The sequence below is a fragment of the Somniosus microcephalus genome, chromosome 2, assembly GCF_052327205.1.
Source record: "Somniosus microcephalus isolate GS21.2 chromosome 2, FLI_Smic_1.0, whole genome shotgun sequence".
Lineage (NCBI taxonomy): Eukaryota > Metazoa > Chordata > Chondrichthyes > Squaliformes > Somniosidae > Somniosus > Somniosus microcephalus.
Genome location: NC_140988.1, coordinates 217,067,202 through 217,092,966, shown reverse-complemented (window position 1 = coordinate 217,092,966; position 25,765 = coordinate 217,067,202). Strand labels below are relative to the sequence as shown.

At 43.0% G+C, this 25,765-nt stretch overlaps 1 protein-coding gene across 2 annotated transcripts in view; it reads left to right on the top strand.

Moving 5' to 3' along the window:
* atp8a1 (ATPase phospholipid transporting 8A1) overlaps nucleotides 1–25,765 on the top strand; it is a 546,817-nt gene that overhangs the window by 226,747 nt on the left and 294,305 nt on the right. For both annotated transcript variants that reach the window (XM_085969404.1, XM_085969397.1), the window contains exons 10-13: nucleotides 10,961–11,072; nucleotides 13,167–13,332; nucleotides 23,589–23,716; nucleotides 24,731–24,808. In XM_085969404.1, coding sequence (XP_085825530.1) covers nucleotides 10,961–11,072; nucleotides 13,167–13,332; nucleotides 23,589–23,716; nucleotides 24,731–24,808 — 484 coding nt within the window. The remainder of the gene's footprint in view (nucleotides 1–10,960; nucleotides 11,073–13,166; nucleotides 13,333–23,588; nucleotides 23,717–24,730; nucleotides 24,809–25,765) is intronic.

Sequence of the window (25,765 nt, the reverse complement as noted above, 5' to 3'; positions counted from 1 at the left end):
TTCAAAGTGAAAATTAGAAGGAATGAACGTCACTTTTGTCAGAGTGTTCAAATCTTAAGATGAGAAGTTTCTGCAGTCTCATTTCCAAGTGACCATGACGATAATGCCTGAAGCATCCCAGGACTTCTGCATTAATTAGTATTCAATTAACATCGTTCCTCCTTACAGTGGTACATTATCTGCTTTCCCAATTAAGTTTTTCTGGTCATGGCTTTATTTCACATCCTGCTAATATTGTTTTGTCATTTATATTTCATCTCCTTTTCTTGGTGAATAAAGTTGTTCCTTTTGTTTGACAGTATCCGCTGTGGCTCAGTTGGTAGCGCACTCGCCTCTGAGTCAGAAGGTTGTGGGTTCAAGTCCCACTCCATGAACTTGAGCACAAAAATCTAGGCTGACACTCCAGTGCAGTGCTGAGGAAGTGCTGCACTGTTGGAAGTGCTGTCTTTCGGATGAGACGTTAAACTGAGGCCCCGTCTGCTTTCTCAGGTGGATGTAAAAGATCCCATGGCACTCTTTCGAAAAAGAGCAGGGGAGTTATCCCCAGTGTCCTGGCCAATATTTATCCCTCAACCAACATAACAAAATCAGATTATCTAGTCATTGTCACATTGCTGTTTGTGGGAGCTTGCTGTGCACAAATTGGCTGCCACATTTCCTACATTACAGCAATGACTATACTTCAAAGTACTTCATTGGCTGTAAAGTGCTTTGAGACGTCCGGTGGTCGTGAAAGATGCTATATAAATGCAAGTCTGTCTGTTTGTCTTTATTTTGCACTTGTCTTCAATCCTATGCCGACAGTATTGCTGTAAATTGTGCGGGATCTTCAGCATACGCTCTAATGACTCCGTGATGTTGAGCTACAAAAGCGCATTTTTAGGCAGGCTCCGAGTGGTCCCAATCCCTCCGCTCGGCAGCTGAAGGAGCCCTCGAGTTACTCGGGAGCCAACAGGATGCATCAAATTCAATTCCTCCTTCACTTGCTCCATTGCAATTGTGCTCTGTTTTACCAGTAGCCCACTTCTGCAACATTGGTACTGCAACGCTCTGGATGCATTATCTGCCTCGTATTGCAAAACCTAATTTTAGGGACTTTTGACTAGCTACCAATCTCCATTATCTACTGATGGGTTCCTGCCATTGTGCCTGATTATTGGAGGTTCCGCTGCAAAATAGATAATTTCACAGGAAATTCTATTACCCTAGATCATTTCTGCACTTTTAAGGAAAAAAATCGTACCTAAGGTTCCTGTATGGAGCCCCTTTTATACGATCAATTTTTGCAGAGGCAGGGCTGATTGATTAATCAGGGTTACCTTGTATATATTTGTAACTGTTGCTCCTGGTTTGTCAGGACCTATGACAATTAATTTACAATTGCACTGCAAGTAGAATGCCTCCTATTAACTAAGGGAACAAACAAGATATATGAGGTAAACTAGTGTCTGAAGAGAGGCATCAGCTAAAGATGTGATAGATGTACAACAAGCTCTTTCGGGTAGCATTTCTTCAATGCATATTCATAGAATTATACAGCACAGAAGGAGACCAATTGTACCTGTATCGGCTCTTTGAAAGACTACATATCCCGCCTACTTCCACCTCCGTAACATTGCCCGTCTCTGCCCTGCCTCAGCTCATCCGTGTCTTTGTTACCTCTAGACTTGACTATTCCAATGCACTCCTGACTGGCCTCCCACATTCCACCCTACGTAAACTTGAGGCCATCCAAAACTCGGCTGCCTGTGTCCTAACTCTCACCAAATCCCGTTTGCCCATCACCCCTGTGCTCGCTGACCTACATTTGGCTCCTGGTTAAGCAGTGCCTCGATTTCAAAATTCTCATCCTTGTTTTCAAATCCCTCCATGGCCTCACCCCTCCCTATCGCTGTAATCTCCTTCAGCCCCACAACCCCCCCGAGATATCTGCGCTCCTCCAATTCTGCCCTCTTGAGCATCCCTGATTATAATCGCTCAACCTTTGGTGGCCGTGCCGTCAGCTGCCTAGGCCCTAAGCTCTGGAATTCCCTGCCTAAACCTGTCCGACTTGCTATACCTCTCTTTCCTCCTTTTAAGATGCTCCTTAAAACCTACCTCTGACCAAGCTTTTGGTCACCTGCCCTAATGTGGATAGATGTCAAATTTTTTGTCTTAAAATACTCCTCTGCAGCGCCTTGGGATGTTTTAATACGTTAAAGGTGCTATATGAATACAAGTTGTTATCCAATTAGTCCCGCTCCCCTGCTGTTTCCCCGCAGCCCTGCAAATTTTTCCTTTTCAAGTATATATCCAATTCCCTCTTGAAAGTCACTATTGAATCTGCTTCTATCACCCTTTCAGGCAGTGCATTCTAGATCATAATATCTTGCTGTGTAAAAAAAATTTTCCTCATCTCCCCTCTACTACTTTTACAAATTATCTTAAATCTGTGTCCTCTGGTTATCAACCCTCCTACCAGTTTCTCCTTTGAACACATCTTTGAAATCTGCCTTAAACAACTCTGCTTTAAGGAGAACAATCCCAGCTTCTCTATCCTTGTCCCTGGTATCATTCTAGTAAATCTCTTCTGCACCCTTTCCAAGGCCTTGACATCCTTCCTAAAGTGAGGTGCCCAAAATTGGACACAATACTCCAGCTGAGGCCTAGCCAGTGATTTATAAAAGTTTAGCATAACTTCCTTGCTTTTGTACTCTATGGGCTGGATTTTGATTCGGGCGGGCTGGGGTTGTGTAATCCGCATTTCGTGTTAGCCACCCGAATCTAAATCGATGTGGGAGAATGATGCGATTTTAACTTAATTGGCCAATTGAGTTCCAGCGTGTGGAAACCCATGGCCAATGAGTTTTTCCAGTCTGAAAGTCGCCTCCGATGACGTCATCATTGCTGCTCCATTTAAGGTCTGCAACAAGCCTTGCTTCTTCTGCAGACTGCCAAGCTTTTGGCCTTTGCAGTGAGAGGGTCCTGGAGGAAGAATGGCCAGCCAGAGACCTAGGTCTGCTCCCAGGTTCGATGATGTTGCCCTGCAGGCTTTAGTAGAGGGAGCAAGAGCACATAAAGAGGTACTCTTCCCTTCAGGGAGGAAGAAGCCTCCCCAGCAGACCAAGGCTGTGTGGATCCAGATGGCAGAGGAGGTCAACTCATTGTCAGTAATCCGCAGAACCTGGCTTCAGTGCAGGAAGAGATTTCATGATCTTCTGTGCACTGGAAAAGTGAGTGAATTTCCCATCACCCTCAATCTGATCCCCATTGCCTTTCCTCACCAGCACTCGGTTTTAGCAATCTCTTCCTCCACATCCCACTTGACACTGACATCCCTGCACCCTTACCCATTCCCTCTCTCTCTATGGTCACGATCACCTAACTATTCGACTATGCAGCCCTCACACTCCCTCACTGTGATTGCCACCTCACTCCATCTTTGTCTCCTTCTAAGCATCTATGCTATGGATTCTCTGCACTCACTCCTTCATTCTCACTCAACCTCCACTTGTCTCCCTCATTGCAGGAAAAGAGAGCTCACAATAAGAGAGATTGAGCAAGGACAGGAGGAGGGCCACCCTCAGTAGCCCAGCTCACCCCCCTGGGAGGAGGCGGTCCTGGAGATCGTGGGAGTGGAGGACAATGCGCAAGTGGGGGATGGACAGACGGGTGCATCGCAGCAAGCTGGTGACAGAATAGTTTTCCATCTCTCATTGACATTGCATGAGTCGCTGATAATGATTCTGAAGCTCTAACAGATGGACTAATGATCATCTGCAATATGCAATGTGCATGTAACCTTGGCATCACATCTGACTCCTTTACTCCCCCACAGGACCATTGCAAGCACCCGTCCCCAATAGCCAGGAGGAAGAGCCTGAGTATCCAGACTCCTCCGAGGAAGCTGCAACCTCTGAGGGCACAGCGTCAACAGAATCCAGCACCAGCGCAGACACTCTCACCTCGGTGGGACCATCGCGAGATAGAGTAGTGTTGTCACCTGGTGTTTCACAGCGCACAAGTGAGCATCAGCAGATTGTGGAGACGGGGACAGCAGTGGAGAGTCCTAGTTGGAGGGCGCAGGACTCTGCCAGCTCGGCTCAGCTGCATGGCAACCCTCTGCCTCTGGGTCCATCCACAAGATCAGCGGTGCTGGAACTCCAGGAACAGATGCAGGAGTCTCTGGCAGGTTTTGTCTCCAGGGTCGCTGCGAGTGTGGAGCGAATGGAGGATTCCATTGCGAACATGAGCAGAGCCCTTGTGGAGTCATTGGCGCATGACCGCATCACCATGGAAAGGATGGCAACCTCCATGGAGGTGATAAGTCGCCAGAGTGCAGAAAACATGGTGAGTGTTCTGAATAGAGTGACAACTCTGGAGGAGCGATGGTCATCTATTGAACAGAGAAACCAGACCTTCATGGAAGTCCTTCTGAGTAGGACTGCCAGTGCAGATACGGGTCCCCATGACCCTCCTGATGTGCAGCAAGGTGCTCTCAAGCCACTCACAAGCGCTGAGGGGGTCCTGACCCATGAGAGGGAAGTTGGTGGCAGATATCAAGGAAGTGGGGGCTCCTCTCCAAGCGCTCTCACTTCCATACCACTGCAGTGCCCTCGGTCAGAGTCCACACCCATCTGAGATCGGCGTCTCAACCCCTGCACAGGAGCAGCAGACTGTTGACAAGCCCTCACAGGTTCGCAACCCCAGAGGACGCCCACCAAAGGTGTCGAGACGGGCGCAGCAAGAAAGTGAGCAAGGGGCCTCCACATCTGCTGAAGCCACAGGGGAAGCACCACGTAGGAGCACGCATAAGAGAAAGATACTGCACAAATAGTCACAAGGCTAGTCACTTGGGTGAAATTTGATGTTTTATGTTAAAAAGCCATCAGATGATTACTGTAAATAAAAAATCTGATGGCTACTGCTGTAGTTGTGGCGTGTGTCATTTTGCGAATGGGACTTCCACATTGAGGGTTTAGGATTACTTGCAATTGTCAGTATGGTGGTCAAATTGCTAGGAATCCACTGGTTCTTGGCCATTGTCGATGCTCAGGTAAGAAGCTGCGAGGCAAAAGTGCTTGATTGGCTAGGCTAAGCGAATCTGGCCAAGATGAGTGTGTTCCTTGCATCCCGGGCAGCAATGTTCTCGCATACTGCTGCCGCTGGTTGATGGGCCTCTGCAAGATGTTCGTTTTCGCTCTCCTCCTCCTCCTCATCTGAGGAGGATATGTGACGAGCCACTTGGTCCTCAAGAATCTGCAAGCCACCACGCTGTGCCATGTTGTGAAGTGCACAGCAAACCACAACGATTCTGGAGACCCTGGCTACTGATTACGGCAGGGCTCCACCTGATCTATCCAGGCATCTGAAGCACATCTTTAGCAAACCGATGGTTTGCTCGATTATGGCTCTGGTGGACATGAGGCTGGAGTTGTAGCTCTCCTCCGCTTCGTTGGATGGTCTCCTCAACGGCGTCATTAGATACGTCTTCAGGGGATAGCCCTTGTCTCCAAGTAGCCATCCGTTAAGTTGGTCTGGTGGACTGAATAGCGGAGGCACACTAGACTGGCGCAGTATGAAGGAGTCATGGTAACTGCCAGGGTACTTGGCACAAACATGCAAAATTTCCTTCTTGTGGTCACACACCAGCTGAACGTTAAGGGAGTGGAAGCCCTTGCGGTTGACAAAAATACCTGGATTGCGATGGGCTGCCTTAAGGGCCACATGTGTGCAGTCAACGACGCCCTGCACCCAGATTAGCTAATCCAACCACACACGCGCCGTGACACTTGCTTGATCCTTGGTGAAATGGATGTGATTGTGCGCAACGGCAAAGAGGGCATCGGTTACCTGCGTGATGCAACTGTGTGCGGCCGCCTGGTAAATGCCGCTGATGTCTGCTGCTGATCCCTGGAATGAGCCTGAGGCAAAAAAGTTGAGTGCGGTGGTGACTTTTGACGGCCACTGGTAAGGGTTGTCCACCTGGTCCTCTGAGCTGCAGGTCTTGTTGCAGCATTGCGCAGATGTCACCCACTACCTCTCGTGAAAGTCGGAGCCGCCTTTGGCACTGCTGCTCAGACATGTTGAGGTAGCTGACCCTGTGTCTGTAGACCCTCTTTGGGGGAGTATCTCCTGCGCCGACGGGCGTCCATGCGCTGGCCCCTTCCAACCTGTGCAGCTTCAGGTGGTTGAGCAGCAGCTTGGCACTGCTGTTGGTGCTGCTGTTGTTCCTGGTTCTGCTGGTACTGAGGCTGGTCTTCGTCCTCATCTAATGTCCAGAAGGGAAGGAAATAAATGGCTCCCATGCTTCTGGTATATGCCTCAGTTGAGGAAGAGCTCAGTGAGGGTGGCAAGAGGGGTTTCCCAGGAGGTCACACTGGAGATGGGTGGCAGGCTCCAAACTTCCACAGCTGTGGTTATGCCTTCTAAAAGTTCCCCCAGACCTGAGACAACAATGCAATTGATGGCTGATCAAATCTCCTATTTAATGGTTGACCTGCAGCTGATGGTCAGCAATCCAATTGTGCTCCTGCCAGGTTTCACCGTCATGTTTCAGAACAGGCGTGCTTCACGTGGGAAAAGGGTTAAAATCTCAAAGGCCTTTCAAAATGGCATTATAGAGGCAATTTAGTGCTTGTTAAGGGCCTTAACAGCCTATCCCGCCTCTTGGAGGTGGGACGAAGACGGGACCATTAGACACGATTTAATGAAAATTGCTTGGAGGCGGGGTTGGGCCCGCCCGCCAGTTTTTGCAATTTTAACCCCCCACACACCTTCAATCCCGCCTCAACGGCCCAATGAAAATCGAGCCCTATGCCTCTATTTTATAAAGTCCGGGATATCACATGGTTTTTATAACGGCCGTATCAACTTGTCCTGGCACCTTCAAAGATTTATGTATGTGAAACCCAAGGTCTCTGTTCCTTCACCCATTTAAAGTTGTACCATTTAGTTTATATATGCTTTGGCTGTCCTGAGGTCGAGGAAGGCACTATATAAATGGGATTTATTTCTCGTTTTCTTTACTTCCATCCAGTCTGACAAACTACTCTCTGCTTTCTGTCTCTTAGCTGATTTTATATCCGTGTTGCCACTGCCCCTTTATTCCCATGGGCTTCAATTTTGGTAACAAGTCTGTTATGTGGCACATTATCAAATGTTTTTGAAAGCCCATATACAGATCGACTACACAGCCCTGATCAACCCCCTCTGTTATTTCACCGACGAACTCAATCACATTTGTCGGACACAATTTTCTTTCAAAAAATCTGTCCAAGTTACAATTAATTTTGTCCTGGATTATGGCCTCTAGAAGTTTCCCCACCACCAATGCTAGGCTGATTGGCCTGTAATTACTGGGTTTATCCTGCTCCCCCTTTTTGAACAGGGATGTAACATTTGCAATCATTCAGTCCTCTGGCACCACTCCCATATCTAATGAGAATTGAAAGATTGTGACCAGACTGTGAGTGTCTGTGGAAAAACCTCAATGCATCCCATCCGGACCAGGTGACTTTTCTACTTTGAGCGCTGCCAACCTTTTAAGTACCTCTTTATCTATTTTTATGTTACCCACTCCTCCTCTATGTGGCATTGGTAGCATCCTCTTTTGTGAAGACAGATGTAAAGTACTCATTTAGTACCTCAGCCAGGCCGTCTGCCTCCACAATATTTTCTTTGGTCCCGAATCGGCCCCACTCTTCCTTTAACCATCCTTTTACTATTTATATGTATAAAAGACTTTACATCTTTTTTCTTACACTCTCTTTGCCCCTCTTACTACCTTTTTCAGTTCTCCTCTGCACTTTCTGTATTCTGCTTCATCCTCTGCTGTGTTATGAACCAGACATTTATCATAAGCCTCCTTTTTCTGTTTCATTTTAATCTCAATTTCTTTAGTCATCCAGGGAGCTCTAGCTTTAGATGCCCTTCCTTTCACCTTCGTGGGAATGTGTCTAGTACTCTGACTAGCTCCCCTTTGACAGCCTCTCGTTGCTCGTTTACTGTTTTACTTTCTAATCTATGATTCCAATCCACCTGGGCCACGTCCCTTTTCAACTCACTGAAATTAGCCGCCCTCCAGTTGAGTATTTTCACATTCGATTTTTCCTTGCCCTTTTCCAAAACTACTCTAAAACCTAATAATATTGTAATCACTGTTTCCCAAATGTTTTCCCACTGAAACATGATTCACTTGCCCCTCTTCGTTCCCCTGAATTAGATCCAGCGTTGCTTCCTCCTTCTTCGGGCTAGAAACATAATGATCTCATAAGTTCTCCTGGACACATTTTAGGAATTCCTTTCTTGCCCTTTGAACTGTTTCTTCCCGCGCCCCCCTCCCGGTCTATATTGGGATAATTGATGTCCCCCATTATCACTACTCGATTGTTTTTACATATTTCTGAAATTTCGCAAGTGATTAACTTGAAATTCAGCAGACTTTGATATTTAATATGCAGGAGAATTAAAGTAAGCGCTTAATGGGCTGTATTTTGTGACCGTTACGGGTACGCACGCGCCCGTAAGGGCCGCGCAGGTTTCAGGTGTAGGCAAGCAAAGCGCATGCGCGAAAACCCCCAACATTTGATCTGTCAAGAATTCTCTTGACAGATGATCTGCATCCCCAAGTAAAGGGCCTCCGCGGGCGGAAAGTTGCGCTATTTGCCCAACTTCCGCCTGCTCTGTGCATGTGAAATTCTTATGCCTGGCAAAAGCAGGTGTAAGGCCTGCTTTTACCAGCATAAGAGTTTTAAAAAAGAAAAATAATATTTTGTCAGTCATTTATACATTAATTAAAAACTCTGTCCAAAAAGGTAAGTTTTTTAGCTCCATTAAAACATAAATTAAGTTTTGAGATTTTTTGTTTAATATTTAAATGGCATTTTAATTAATTTTAAATATGAATTTTTTAAAAATTAATTTCATGCGTTCGTGTATTTTTTAAGTGATCCCCATTCCTACTTATGGGGATTCCGTATGTACGGAACTCCCATAAGTATGAATGGGGATTCCCTTTTATTGGTTGGGCTGGCCCACATGATCCCAGGGGCGCTTGTGAACCGCCTGCGCCCCTGGGGTACATGGGCCTCTACCCGCGTGTACCCGGAGAGGTCCAGGAGCACGAGTCTCCGTGCCTCCCGGACCACCAGGTAAATTCGTAGATTTTTTGCTGGTCGGAGGCATCCGCCCGTGTGAAGCCTCCGACCGCAAATTTTGGACCAATAGTAATGTGAATAACAATGTGCTGACAATGAGCATTTTTTGATCCTCAGCTCTTGTAATCATTGTTTTTGATTCTAATGTTGCAGAATTACTACAAACAGTGAGAGATTGGTTTCCCAGTATTAATAGGCTTGCCACTAGGCAACAACACATACATTTTGTCATACTTTACATAAGATTACATGGGACATACAGCACAGAAACAGGCCATTCAGTCCAACCAGTCCATGCCGGCGTTTATGCTCCACTTGAGCCTCCTCCTGTCTTTCCTCATCTAAATCTAACTCTATCAGCAAAACCCTCTATTCCCTTCTCCCTCATATGCTGCCTTCCCTTCAATGCATCTATACTGTTAGCTTCAACCACTCCCTGTGGTAGCGAGTTCCACATTCTCACCACTCTTTGGATAAAGAAGTTTCTTCTGAATTCCCTATTGGATTTCTTGGTGACTCTTATATTGGTGGACTTCCCCACAAGTGGAAACATTCTCTCTGTATCCACTCTATCAAAACCTTTCATAATTTTAAAGACCCCTATTAGGTCACCCCTCAGCCTTTTTTTCAAGAGAAAGGAGACCCAGCCTGTTCATCCTTTCCTGATATGTATACCCTCGCATTTCTGGTATCATCCTTGTAAATCTCTGCACCCTCTCCAGTGCCTCTATATCCTTTTTATAATATGGCAACTAGAACTGCACGCAGTACTCAAAGTGTGGTCTAACCAAGGTTCAGTATAACTTCCCTACTTTTCAAATCTATACCTCTAGAAATAAGCCGTAGTGCTTGGTTTGCTTTTTTTATGGCCTTGCTAACCTGTGTCACAGCTTTTAGTGATTTGTGTATTTGTACTCCAAGATCCCTTTGTTCCTCTATCCCACCAAGACTCGAACCCTCCAAGTAATAAGTGACCTCCCTATTCTTCCTACCAAAATGTAATACCTCACATTTATCTGTGTTGAACTTCATTTACCAATTATATGCCCATTAATGTCCTCCTGTAATTTGTTGCAGTCTTCCTCAGTATTGACTGTCCTCCCCAATGTGGTGTCATCTGCAAATTTAGAAATTGTATTTTTGATTCCAAAGTCTAATTTGTTAATTTAATTTGTGAACAACCATGGTCCCAGCACTGATCCTTGTGGAACTCCACTACCCCCACCTTCTGCCACTGTGAATAGCTACCTTTTACCCCCTACTCTGTGCTTTCTGTCTTGAAGCCAGCTAGCTATCCATTCTGCTACTTGTCCCCTGACTTCGCATTCTTTGACCTTGTTCATCAGTCTATTATGGGGTACCTTATCGAAGGCCTTTTGGAAAATTTAGATAAATGACATTTACTGCATTACCCTTGTCTACCCTCTCTCTTACCTCTTCAAAAAAATTCAATGAGCTTGGTCAAGCAAGACTTTCCCTTTTGAAATCCATGCTGACTATTCATTACTATGTTTTTGGTCTCTAGATGTTCTTCTATTTTCTCCTTTAGCAGGAATTCCATTATTTCTTTCTGTTGGGATACAAAATATCTGCACATTTTTGAAGATACCATATTAATTTTTTGTGTAAAAGCATGGGGGCATTTATTCCAGCATGAAACCGACTCGAGTTTTCGGCTAAGCCATAATAGAAATAATTCAGACCATTTTATGTCCCTGTAGATTTCAATAAAGGAAGTTGGCCAGTGTTCAAATATTTGTTTGATTATTTACGCGTATATATTGGTCTCCACTGAGATTGCCATTTTGATTTATCTCTTACAGCACTTTTCCCTTGGGCCAAGATCAGATTCTTTTGCGAGGTGCTCAATTAAGAAACACCCAATGGGTTCATGGAGTAGTGGTTTATACAGGACATGACACAAAACTCATGCAGGTATATTTGAACAGTATGTTGCAGAATTATCTTTTGAAAATGTACTTGGTGAATTTAGGTTTTGAATTGTCACAGTTTTCTCTTTGGTGTCTGGCAGGGGAGGAGGAAGATGGATAAAGATTTTTTTTCCCCCTTCTGGAATCTCTTTATGCTGCAGCCACACCGTATCTATGCCCAAGATGATGGATTAGGCACCTGTTCCCACTTCTCCCAATGTTGCTGTATAATGCTGCCAGGAGAGATGTGAGAACACGGGGAAAGGGGGAGGAGATAGAAAGACTGGCTCAACCATTTCGTTTTACTTCTCTCTTCCATGTGTAAAAGAATTTGGCCTCCACTTAGCACCTTTCCAGGATAGTAAGACTATGATCAGTCTTTTTAGAGAATTGCCACATGCTACCATTTCATTATGCAGTGGAGCTTCAAAGTACTGTGCCGTATGTCACTACAAGTTAAATCCCTTTTATAGAATTCAAAGTTTGTAATGATGTCTTGTATAAATAGCCCATTTCACAGGTTTTATGGAAGTTTCCATAGCCAATAATTGGAGTGAAGTGCATAATGGTATTTGAAACCAATAAATCAAATCAAGAAAAACAAAGTTATCGTTTCAGTTTGAAAATCAAACCATTTGATTAACTTCAGCAATCGATTATGTCCGTTTAATCATTCCACCTGGTAATGGCTTGAAAATGGACTTGTAAATTAATCTATATGTATCTCCAGCATGTTATGAAATATCGTAAACTATGCATACACATTTTTTGGATCCATGTTTCTAGAACTGTTGCCAAGTAGGGTAGAAAATGCCACTGGTCTGAAACACAGGACTTTGTACTTGAGTGTTCAGTTATCCTGAAAAAATTCAGCTAATTTCTCTCTCTGCTTTTTTTTGTATGTAAACATGAAGATATGTATGGTAGTGCTTAAACTTTACCATATATCTAAAATAAAATCACATTTCTGTGAAGATCCATGAGTCTTTGCTTGTTGTAGCTTGAGTCATTTAAAACACTAAGGAGACTCTGAGTAAGACAGTGGAGAACATGAATGTAACAGCAAGCGTAATTCTAAAGATGCAAGTGAATGTGGTGAGGCTGCAGAAGTATTACAAATAACCTTAAAAGACCACCCCACTGTGATATTCATCTGTTTATGTGATAAAGATTCTGCTGCCGAGTCCTTTCAGACTTTTATAATAAAATGATTTTGGGTTGATTCCTTTCTACATATTACCAACCCTACAGAGATCACAGCAATGAGTGGCTGATGTGCTGCTGAGTAATCCTTGTACCGTGTGTATTGTAACAAAGAAAATGCATTGGTGCTTTAGCCATTATTATTGTAGTGTACATGGAAACTTATGCCACTCCTGGTGCCACCTTTCCTCAAAAAACTGACCAGTAGGGGATTAGAATTGAGGCTTTAACTTTATTTTGTAATACATTTTGTATTGTTAGTCCGAAGCCCGTATGTTGGAGAAGATTGAAGGAAGACAATTGGAACTGTCCAACATAATTTCTTGAAATATTGCAGCCTGAAAATATGAAATAACAGGATTTTAGGACAGTCAGCTTTAAGGGAAAAAGGTTTTCCCAGTTTCTGACCTTCCATCCTTTTTTGATTTGCCATTTCAATAATTTTATTAGAAAGTTGTTTGCGTGGCATGGTTAAGAATACGAATATGTATTGCAGGAGATTGTGGCCTGCTTCTGGCGCAATGTTTTTTAAATTAGCACAAAATATCGCGGAAACTCGAGTTGCACTGGGTAATTTGCGCTTAAAATCTTTTGTACCAGTTATTGCCAATTTCAGGCGAATTGTGCTGAAAAAACCAGCGCAACAGAATGGAAACTCCAGGCCATACAGTTTGTCAAATTTGATGTCAGGACTAGGTTAATAAGCGATATAAGTAATGGTAAATGAAAGTTCTCATGAAGAGGGGATGTTTGTGTGCATTCAGCTGACTTTTGCTTGAACTAATGAAGCTTTACGATATGTTAACTTAAGGGTTACATTTTTTTAGAAACTTACCGGAGTGGAACAAGCATTCGAGAAATTTCTGTTTGTAATTTCACGTGAATTCTTTTGCAGAATACTACACAAGCTCCACTGAAGTTATCAAATGTGGAACAAATCACAAATTTGCAAATCCTCTTATTATTTGGTGTTCTTCTCTTCATGTCTTTGGTGTGTGCCATTGGTTCAACGATATGGACTAGCAAACATGCTACAGGAGTCTGGTACCTCCGTTTCAGTGGTAAGAATCTAAAGAAACATACAAAAACTGGCTTCTTTGATCGGCTATTTCCAACTTGATTATAATATACATCATTACCTGTTGAAAATGGTATACTTTTACAAGTACCTCGTAATAAAATGTTGAGTGTTGTTCACAAAGTTAGTCATTTATTATTTAGACCAAACATGATTTGTTATTGCCTTTATTGGTAGATAATCTGTCTTGTTGGATGTAGAATTTCTTAATAATCAACTGTTCATTATTTTTTGAAAATGTTTCTTTAAAGAAATGATTAATTATCTTGTGCGAATATCTTCATATATTAGTATGAAAAGCATGGAGAGTCTTTGCTGTCTGCACAAGACTAAGGGTGCATTTACAGTACAAGTGTAGCATCAGTGTGATGTGGTTTCAGTGTCGCACCAATGCTAAACTTGTGAGATGTAAATCAGTTGAGAAGAAAGTTCAAATGAAGAGAAGTGAGACTCCTCTCTCCAAAAGGGCGTCTCATTCCGCTTCATTCCAGTGTCAAGTCAGGTTTGGACTCTGGATACAGGCTGCTTTTACACTATTATTCCAACATTGATGCAAAGTACTTCTCTGCTACACTGCAGTTGTAGTATAAATGAAGCACTCATATGAGGTTAAACCATATGCATTATTTTTTTTAAAATACTAGAAGTGATTTGAAGGCAATAACCTTTACAGAGGAGTTCAGATAAACAGCATAAAACAGTCAGCCTGACTCTCATAATTTGATACTTTATCAACCCTTCAGTTTAGGCTACTGCTTTTTAAACCATTCCAAGATATCTCTTACTACTTCAAGTAACTGAAATGAAAGAAATAAGTCAGTTGTATTAGGTGTGAAACTGTTGTTCAGTATTTATTATGGAGTGATTGTGGTTCATTTTACAATTGCAAGGTACCTTTTAGAATTTACGTAAGAGAGGTTGTTTACTTTAATTGGCAGTATCCAGAAAGAGTGTAAACAATGAAAATTGTAGTCCAGTTTTGAAGTAGGTTGACTAACAGGAGAGGATATCGAAAAGATTTGGAAAATGGTGAGAAAAATTGCCCAATGTAAGTTTTTTTTTTAAGTGTTTTATTCCATATCTGAGCACTATTTGTCACATTTTGAAATGCTTAACTAATTTGGCTTAGGAGGAATTTCAGGTTAATTTATGTTGCTATTAAGTTAAATTTGGCGCATAAGGGGTTAAGTCCACACAAGCTATCTGGGAACGCATATTGGACCCAGTAGCTGGGGATCACATGAAGTGTGTAACAGAGTTGTGTTTATTGAATGTTCATAGCAGGATGAGACAATGAAGTCCATTGATGCTTTCCAATGAAGTTCACACACGGTGTTGGAATGCCCGCATTCATTTAAGCCCAACAGGTGGTTAACAGTTAGGAGACCCACCTGCAGCAGTTTTGATTGGCATCTCAACTAGCCAATTCTTCGTACAGAGCTGGGGGAGGGTTGGCGGTCAAGTCTTTGGCTTACTGCAAAGCCAAAAAAAAATACAGTCTGTAGAAGTTTTGAATTGGAAATGGTCACAGGGGGTTCTTTGCTCCTAAGATTAGAGCCAGTCAGTTCAGCAAATACTGACTTGTAAAAGTGAAGCTGGGCCGGTATTGGGGCTAAGTTTGCATAATTGAATATTTTTGATGTTACCAGGCGCAATGGTGATTAGATTGAGTTTAACTGAAAACTGTATTTTGTTTGTATATTGAGAGTGAAATAAATGATGGTTTACAATTGGCCTCATCTCACGAGAGTATCAGTCTGCCTCTAGAAGATAGGAGAAAAGCCCGAGGTTACGCGTGAGGCTGCAGTATCCAGTACACATAATACAGGAAACTTTCTGGTATCCGGCACTGATGGGACCGAGCTGTTGCCGTCCCATCAAAACTGCCGTAGAAACCAGCGCTAATGTTAAAACATACAAGCTCCGTATCTAGCAACAAACCCTGATGCTTAGCAACAGCTTCAAAACAGTCGGCGTAGCTTGCAAGCGTCTCTGTAGCGAAGCAACAGCTTCAGCTAGACGCTTGCAGAGCCAGACTGGAGTAAAAAAGCAACAAAAAGTAAAAAAAACTTATCTGAACCGACTCCTGAATTTTGCCGGTGGATAAAGCTTTCCGGACATTTAACCTCCGGTTAAACGAAAGTTTCCTGTACGGGGTTTTGTTATTATGACCCCCAGGTTATGGTATCATGACCAGACTTGGACAGTAAAGGTAAACTTCTAATGGTAAGGGATGTGGGGTCCACTTACAGGGGAGACTAGTGACACTGAACCCAAGAGAGTATCTAGGGTAGGCCTGAAATTTGTAACACTATTATGCATCCACCTCGCATATGTTTTGACACGTATGTTTTCTGTAATTTCACAATGTTAGTTTTGAATAGCATTTCTTGTCCTGTAGTCTTGTAATCCTATTTCATAGCACTGTACATTTCAGAAAGACATTAGTGGAGGAATTACATTTCAATGGTTACATGTGAGCTACGATACATAAATTTTTTTTATTTTGACTGCACTGTTAGTAAAGCTGCGCTCTTAATGTTTAACTTTTCTGCTGTTACAGTATATTTAAAAACCCAGCACCTGAGTTTTTAATTGTAGCAATTATCATGTATTACTGGAACTGAGACTGATTTCAGAGCTACATTTTTTTAAATGGATGAATTACCCAATAATCCAGTAGGTACAGATGACGTTGCACTATATCCCAGAGACCAGCAGGCCCCAGGTCCAATCCTCGGTCTGCCTGAGTTAGCTAATCTCAGTCAGGGCAGCAGTTGGGGCACCTCAATTGAACCAAGCAGCCCTGGGCTATAGAGGTTAAAATATAAATCTTTTCACAAGACTAGACTGGTGAGAAAATTACAAGAAACCTTCATCTAGATCATGTGTGAGTAATGGTCAAAACCACCATTAAAGGCTAGGCTAAATTTTGCATAGTTGCCAAATGTCCATGTTAGGAATGAATAACCTAATTTTTCAGTGCCCATTTGCATAGAAGCCCCTAAACAAAAATTATTCGCTCTGGCTGACTTCTTCCAAAATACAGTAAACTCTTGTTTAAATGGCACTTAATCATCTGGAATATTTTTAATAACTGGCAAAATAGATAACCGGTAATCTTGTCGAATCCATTCAGCACTTGTTTTGCTGAGTCCGAGTCTCCCGCGGTGGCCGAGTTAGTGGTTTTTATTTTTGTTTGTGTTAAAAATTGCCTTGGTAGGTATACCTCTGTTATCCAGAATTTTTCATCAATCGGCACCATCCTGGTCCCATAGGTGCCGGATAAGAAAGAGTTTACTGTACATAGTTTGCCTCTTCATATATGTGACCATCAGTGCCTGATAATGGGTGGCAGTACCTGCGCCTCTCTGCAGTCCTGACCTGCCGACATTTCTGAATCCCTTCTCTCCCGCTTCCCACTGGCTGCATCTGTCCGCTCCAAAGCAAGGAGGTACTATTTGGAAAATTTCCCTTGATAAAGATGGTAGCAGAGTGGAGTGATGGCAACAAGAAACTGGAAAAGCTGTAGCAAGTTTTCAAGCCCAATAATGTGGCATAACTAATAGGCGATGGGGGAATTGGGTAGAGAGAAAGACGATTGAATCTCCAAGGTCACGAGAACAAACTTAGAATAATAGGATCAGTACAGTGCTCTGCAAAGAGTAAGGGTATAGAATGATACAGCACAGAAGGAAGCCATTTGGCTCATCGTGCCTGTGCCGGCTCTTTGGTAGAGCTATCCAATTAGTCCCACTCCCTGGCTCTTTCCCCATAGCCCTGTAAATTTTTTCCCTTCAAGTGTTTACCCAATTCCCTTTTGAAAATTACTGTTGAATCTGCTTCCACCATCCTTTCAGGCAGTGCATTTCAGATCACAGCAACTCAATGTGTAAAAAATGTTTCCTCATATTGCCCCTCTTGCCAATCACCTTAATCTGTGTCCTCTGGTTACTGGCCCTTCTGCCATTGGAAACCGGTTCTCCTTATTTACTCATCAAAACCATTCATGACTTTGAACACAACAACAACAGCTTGTATTTATAAAGCGCCTTTAACGTAGTAAAATGTCCCAAGGCGCTGCACAGGAGTGTTATAAGACGAAAAATTTGATACCAAGCCACATAAGGAGAAATTAGGGCAAGTGACCAAAAGCTGGGTCAAAGAGGTAGGTTTTATGGAGCATCTTAAAGGAGGAAAGAGATGTAGAGAGGCGGAGAAGTTTAGGGAGGGAATTCCAGAGCTTAGGGCCTAGACAACTGAAGGCATAGCCGCCAATGGTTGAGCGATTATAATAGGAATGCTCGAGGGCAGCATTAGAAGAGTGCAGATATCTCTTTTGGGGGGGGGGGGAGATAGGGTGGGACGAGGCCATGGAGGGATTTGAAAACAAGGATGAGAATTTTGAAATTGAGGCGTTGCTTAACCGGGAGCCAATGTAGATCAACTAGCACAAAGGTGATGGGTGAACAGATCTTGGTGCGAGTTAGGACACGGGCAGCAGCGTTTTTAATGATCTCAAGTTTACAGAGGGTAGAACGTGGGAGATCAGCCAGGAGTGCGTTGGAATAGTCAAGTCTAGAGGTAACAAAGGTATGGATAAGGGTTTCAGCAGCAGTTGAGCTGAGGCGGGGCAGAGAGTGGAGATGTTACGGAGGTGGAAATAGGCGGTCTTAGTTATGCCACGGATATGTGGTCAGAAGCTCATTTCGGGGTCAAATCTGACACCAAGGTTGCGAACAGTCTGGTTCAGCCTCAGAGAGATGTTAGGGAGAGGGATGGAGTCAGTGGCTAGGGAACGGAGTTTGTGGTGGAAACTGAAAACAATGGCTTCGGTCTTCCCAATATTTTATTGGAGAAAATTTCTGTTCATCCAGTACTGAATGTCAGAAAAGCAGTCTGACAATTTAGAGACTGTGGAGGGGTCAAGGGAAGTGGTGGTGAGGTAGAGCTGGGTGTCATCTGCGTACATGTGGAAACTAATGCTGTGTTTTCGGATGAGATTGCTAAGGGATAGCATGTAGATGAGAAATAGGAGGGGATCAAGGATAGATCCTTGGGGGACACCAGAGGTAACAATGCGGGAGCAGGAAGAGAAGACATTGCAGGTGATTCTCTGGCTACAATTAGATAGATCAGAATGGAACCAGGAGAATGCAGTCCCACCCAGCTGGACGACGGTGGAGAGGCGTTGGAGATGGATGGAGTGGTCAACCATGTCAAAGGCTGCAGACAAGTCAAGAAGGACGAAGAGGGATAGTTTACCATTGTCACAGTCACAAAGGTGACTCTATTAAATCGCCTCTTAACCTTCTCTGCTCCAAGGAGAACAACCCCAACTTCTCCAGTCTCTGCATGTAACTGAAGTCCCTCATCCCTGGTACCATTCTCTTCTGCACCCACTCCAAGGCCTTGATGTCCTTTCTGAAGTGTGTTGCCCAGAATTGAATGCAATACTCCAGCTGAGGCCTCACCAGTTTTCAAAAGGTTCTGCATAACTTCCTTGCTTTTGTACTCTCTTTTCCTCTATTAATAAAGCCAAGGGTCCCATATGCTTTTTTAACAGCCTTCTCAATTTGACCTGCCACCTTCAAAGATGTGTGTACATACACTCCCAGATTCTTCTGTTCCTGCACCCCCTTGAAACTTGTACCATTTAGTTCATATTGGCTCTCCTCATCCTTCACACTTCTGTGTTAAATTTCATCTGCCACATGTCTACCCATTTCACCAGTCTGTCTATGTCCTCCTGATGTCTATTACTATCCTCAGTGGTCCCAGTACCGACCCCTGGGGATCACCACTGTATACATCCCTCCAGTCTGAAAAGCAACTGTTCACCACTACTCTCTGTTTTCTGTTCCTTAGCCAATTTTGTATCCATGCTGCCACTGTCCCTTTAATCCCATGGGCTTTAATTTTGCTACCAAGTCTATAATGTGATATTTTATCAAATGCCTTTTGAAAGTCCAAATACACCATATCAACCGCACTACCCTGATCAACCCGCTCCGTTGCTTGATCAAAGAACTCGATCAAGTTAGTCAAACATGATTTGCCTTTTAATAAATCTGTGCTGGCTTTCATTTGTTAGCCCATGCTTTTCCATAGGCTAATTAATTTGGTCCCAGATTATTGTCTCAAAGTTTACCCACCACCAATATTAGACTGACTGGCCTGTAGTTGCCAGGTTTATCCCTCGCCCCTTTTTATACAGGCGTGTAACATTTCCAATCCTCTGTCACCACCCCTATATCCAAGGACGATTGGAAGATTGGGGCCAGAGCCTCCGCTATTTACACCCTTGCTTTCCTCAGTAACCTAGGATGCATCCCATCTGGACCGGGTGACTTTTCTACTTTGAGGACAACCAACCTTTAAAGTACATCCTCTTTATCTATTTTTATTCTATCCAATATCGCTACTGCCTCCTCCTTTACTGCTATATTGGCCGGCTCCTCTCTAGTAAAGGCAGTTGCAAAGTACTCATTTATTATCTCAGCCCTGCCTTCTGCCTCCTCAAGAAGATCTCCTTTTGGCCATAATTGGCCCCACCCTTCCTTTGATTACCCTTTTACTATTTGTAGACATTTTTTTGAAATTAATCAAAAATGCTGCCCCCCTCCCTCTCTCTACCCCCCGGCCCCCCCTCTCTCCCTCTACCCTCCCCCCCCCCCCCCCCGCCGCTCCCCCTCTCTCTACCCCCCTGCTGCTCCCCCTCTCTCTACCCCCTGCCGCTCCCTCTCTCTGCCCCCTCTTTTCCCCCTTCCCCTTTCTTTGATACAACAGATGGAAATTTCTTATGGCTGCAGCGTGAATCATGATAAATTTGTGTCTCGCTGCACGCCCATCGTCATACTTCCTATCATACGTGAGGTCATTGGGTTTCAGTTTTCTCAAAATCAAACATGAATGATGGCGTGTAATCCCACACAGTAATCATTTCCTGAAATTCAATGAAATGAAAAGGAATTAAACTTAATTAGTTGCCTTGGTGTCATAGCCTTTTATTCTAAGCTGTTTTCAGTTCGTTCAAATTGACAGCATTTTTGGGGCTGTCTTGCCATTTTTTTAATTGTTTGTCAGCTTTTCCGATCTTTGTCGGTTGGCACATGTGACTGATCAATACGATTTTCAAAAAGGGCCTAACAAAAAGCATGAGATTTTCATTCACTTCTAAAACACTTTACAATCTGGCTGTTGGAAATTGATTACAAGTAATCATATGGCCTGCTGAGTTGATTGTAATTGCAACCAGTTAAAGAACTCCAGCTGTTAAAAAGGAGGACGTATACATCTCTCCTTCAGTATGCTTTTTCTGTCTTCTAGCTTAATAAATGTCCATCTCTCTTCACAATACATTTGAGAAGCAAACAAAACAAGCCTGCTAGTAATTTATGTATCAATTTATCACCCTGTGGAGATCTACAGCTCTGGTGTTAGCAACTCTGGGCTATATTAACAGCTGTTAGCAAATTCCAATGTAGGTTTAACACAGCAGTTAATATCTTGTGCCAGCAAGCTAAAAACATCAATTAAGCCACTTGTTTGAGAGGAGGGATGTGGCAACTAAATCACCCTGCACCCTGAATAGTTAAATGGCATAATATAACAGTGGTCAAAGTTATATTTTGACTAGGACTCCACAATACTGGAAATTTGTGCACAGCATACTAATGCAAATTGGAAAATTAATTCTGATAATTTTCCCACAGTTTTAATATTTTTGTTCTCAATGTGTGGGACATTAGCAAGGCTACATTTATTACCCATCCTTAATTGTTCTAAGAAATTGGTAGTGGGCCTTCATGATGATTGTGGCTTGCTAGACCACTTCAGAGGGTATGAGTCAACCATGGAGTGCAGACTAGCCATTTTTAAGCCAGGCAAGGTTACCTTCCAGAAGGACATTAGTGAACCAGTAGGGATTTTACACCAGTCTGGGAGATTATATGCTCATGTTTTACTGGTGCTTGCCCACAGATTACCAGATTTAAATGTGTGGTATGATAGACACAGCTATCCCTCTTTGCATTGCATTTAATTAGTCTTATTTCATCTCAAACACTTTTCTCTGTCGCCACTCCCTAAAATATCTATTTAAAAAAAAAATCAGAGTATCCATGAGCCTAAACTTATTTTTTCTTCTGTCCAAAACTAATGATGGGAATGCTTGGTCTTGAACTGTTTTCCTTTGTTTCTGTTTAAATTTGCACGCAAATCCAGATACTTGGCCACTGAACCGTCCCAGGATCATTACCCTGTAATGGCCGCAGTTTAAGAAAAAACATTTCTTAAAATTTGTTTGTGGGACCTGGACAATGCTGGCAGCCCTGATAGTGGGCCTTGCCCTTTAACCACTGCAATCCTTCTGATAATGGTACTTCCACAATGGTTTCAGGTAGGGATAGGTTCATGGATACTCTGATTTTTTTTAAATAGATATTTCAGACTGCCATCTCACTTGAAATTGGACAGGATAGTGACAGAAAAGGCAGGAAGATTGGACAACCAGGCCTGCCTTTGTCTCACCAGATCAATGTCAATTTTTTCACTCCTGTTGGCAAACTGCCGACTGCCTCCTTCCCCACTCACCACATGCAAAAACCGGCAGGGCAGGGTTTGACCTCCACATTCACTCCTGTTGCCATTACTCCCTGGAACCACTTGGTGGAAGGTGGCAATAGGCCCAGTGTAGCTGTGGTAATGGACCTGCTGCACAGAAATGAAGGGAGAGGAGATAATAGAGGCCTCCATTCCCTCCAATCTTGTCCTCATGCATTTACCTATATAGGCCTTGGTCTCTGCCAAAGCCTACTGAACTGCTGCTCCTGCCTCCTTCGGGGTTGTTTTGCCCCTTCTAAGCTCTCCTGCCACCTCTCATGGTGCTGCAGTGGCATCCCTGCTGCAGCACCTCCACAGTTTGCTCTTTGGCCCTGGCAGGTTCCATTTTGGTGCAAAGGTGCCTTGCATAGCCAGTGAACTCCGACCCAGGAAAATGAGTCATGGTTGGAGGGGCAGGTAGATGTCCCACTCTGCTGTTGCCACACCATTGGAAGAAAAATCCAGCACTTTAAGTGAAACGTGTTGGGGATGCTACAGTTGACCTCGGTGGAAAATTGGCCAGGATCCCTGTTCCTGCGCTCAGTGATATTTGCAGGAAGCTGCAGACTGAGCAATGCATATGGTAAAACCTACGAGAGTATATGACCCTTTTTTGCATAAATGTAACCATTGTGACTCTGATGTCATTGGAATAATTGAAATTTCTTAATGTAACTTATTAATACCGTGTAATAAATAAAATTAAATTACAAATGTTTTAAAATTTGTAATGGAATTTATTACTCTTTTACGATTGTATTAACTTAGAAATGTTACAGTTCAAACAGTGGCCCGGATTTTCCCCTCAGCAGCATTCATCTCGCCTACAGTTGCCCAGAGACACACTGCAGGCTTGTCAGCGAAGATTTCTACTAATCCCGCATCTGATCCGGTGCAGCGCCCTCTACAGGGGATCTGTGGTTTCTGTGAGCAGAGCAAGCAGCAGGGAGGCTCTTCAACCAATCAGATTGAAGAATCCTTACTGAGGCACGCCGACTGCAAACCAGGAAGTAAAAAACAGGAAATATAAATTACATTTAAATAATTTTACAGGAAGAAAAATAAAGATTAGGACATTCAGATGGGATTGAAGAAGAGAGATAAGAGAAAGAGAAACCTTAAAAAAATTTTTTAATCTGCAACATTAATTTACTTGAGGGTATGAGACTTCATACTTGTAAAATTAATTTTTCAGGGCCAGAGAGGTTGTTCAGCAGTACTTAGCACTTATTACGCTGTTAAAAACTCCTTACTCCTAAATGCACTAGCCCTAATGTTTCCAGCGGTTTTTAGTGTGGAACTAGTGAACAAGTACCCCAAGTTCATAGTGATTTCAGTGCCAAGTCTGTTAGTGAGGACTGTTACAGCGCACCCTGCGGAAGAGCAGGGTATCTCTGACAGCAACTTCTGGATTTCTGTGTTTAACTGCATGTGTGGACGCCAGAAGTTGCTGTCAGATTTACTCTGTAATAGCGGTGAGCGCCGATAGCCTTACCATTATTATTACAGCAAAATCCGGGCCAATGTCTTGTTACTTTATCGAGCAACCATACCCTTCTTCGCTGCAAATCCCTACTTCCTCTCCCCATTTAAAAAAAAAAAATTCAGTCACATTTAAAATCATTTTCTTTACAGGTAGTGGAGCCTCCTATTTTGGATTGAATTTCTTAACCTTCATCATCCTCTTTAATAACCTCATTCCAATCAGCCTATTAGTTACACTAGAGGTTGTAAAGTTTATCCAAGCATTTTTCATTAACTGGGTAAGTATGACATTTCAGTTTACAATAAATGTAGGTCAGAGACTGAGAAAAGATCTATCTATAATATATCAAAAGCCTTGCATATGCATGTACTTCCTGTAAGTTATACTTCCTGTAGCACTCATGCTTGTTTCCAGCATACTTTTTGCAGCACCTTTTACTTTGATCTAGAAATTGTCTATTCATTTTGCTTACTTCTGCTTGAGTTCTCCAGCTTCCATCTCTAAGATTAATGGTATTGTGACATGCTCACAGCGTCACGCTGCCTGAAACTGACCCTATTTCGGTCCTGGTCTGGCGCTGGGCTCTTGATGTGAGCAGGAACTGATTTCATGTTTTGAAAAGCACTCCAGAAACTTAAATCTCTCATTGAATATGTCATCAATTACATCAAAATAATTTTTGGAAGTTTGCATTCATTGAATTCATTCTTTTAAATTCTTCAGATTTTTTAGAGGGAATAATTATTTGTATAGTTATGTAATTAGATTTTTGCTGCATTACAATTTTTTTTTAAGTGTACATATTTTAATTTTTAGTTTCAAAAGCAAAAATTGCAGCACAGATTGAATGTGGTTTTTAATGGTTATGAATTTAACACTGAAGGGAGTTGGACACTTCTGAAGAAGGGTGCGAGTAGAAGACTGAAAGAAATTTATGTTAGTACTGTTGAGGGTAAAATGTGGCAAGTGGTAATATCCCTTAACATCCACATGCGGATTGAACTGTTAATAGTTTCCTGAAATTTTGACAAGTTTTATTTAAAATAAAATCCTCCAACACCCAATTCAGTGTCTCTGAACAATTAATTGAAGTGCTTTGGAACATCCCTATGACATGAAAGGCACTATATAATTAAAAGCTTCTGTCATTCCTCCCAATATTTGTAAAAGTGTGTTTTTAAAACAATAAATTAGAAATTATTGACACCAGCTAAAGGCAATTTAGTTTTAACAATCTACAAATGAGTACAAGTGGTCAGAATAATATCTCCTCCTTGCCTTGCCCTACCAGGATATGGACATGTTATATGAACCAACAAATACTCCTGCCATGGCCCGAACATCCAATCTGAATGAAGAACTGGGACAGGTAATAGTTGCTGCATACTTAAAAAAAACTATTTTGTGTACTTATAAAACTATCCAGCTGTGCCTCATCCAAATGAATATAGACAAGCGTTTTGGATGAGCTAAGGTTTATGGAAGGTGGGAGGCCAACCAGGGAAGCATTGGAATAGTCGAGTCTGGAGATGACAAAAGAATGGATGCCTGTTTAAGCAGCAGATGGGCTGAGGCAGGGAGAGAGACGGGCAATGTTGGAGGTGGAATTATGTGCTCTTATGTTAAGGGTAAAATGTGGCGAGTGGTAAAAACACACTTTCACATCAGACTCTTTGATTATTTAGGGAATTTCTTGTTCTATATGTACACTGACACCCAGCTCTACCTCACTACCACCTCTCTCGATCTCTCCATTGCTTCTGTGTTGTCAGCCTGCTTGTCTGATATCCGGTCCTGGTTGCGATGCAGTTTCCTCCAGTTAAACATTGGGAAGATTGAAGCCATATTCTTCGCACGCGCCCGCCACCAATTCTATCCCCCTCCACAGCCACTGAACCAGACTGTTTGCAACTTTGGTGCCCAATTTGACCCCAAGCTGAGCTTCCAACTCCATATCCTCTCCATCATAAGAGCACATAATTCCACCTCTAACATTGCCCGTCTCTCTCCCTGCCTCAGCCCATTTGCTGCTTAAACAGACATCCATTTTTTTGTCATCTCCAGACTCGACTATTCCAGTGCTTCCCCAGCTGGCCTTCCACCTCCATAAACGTTAGCTCATCCAAAACTCTGTTGTCCATATTCTAACCCACACCAAGTCCTGCTCACCCATCACCCCTGAGCTCTCTGACCTACATTGGCTCTCAGTCCACCAATGCCTCACACTAGTTCTCATCCTTGTGTTCAGATTCCTCTGTGGTGTCACCCCTCCCTTCTGTAGCCTTCTTCAGCCCTAAAACCATCTCTGCATTCCTGCAACTCTGGT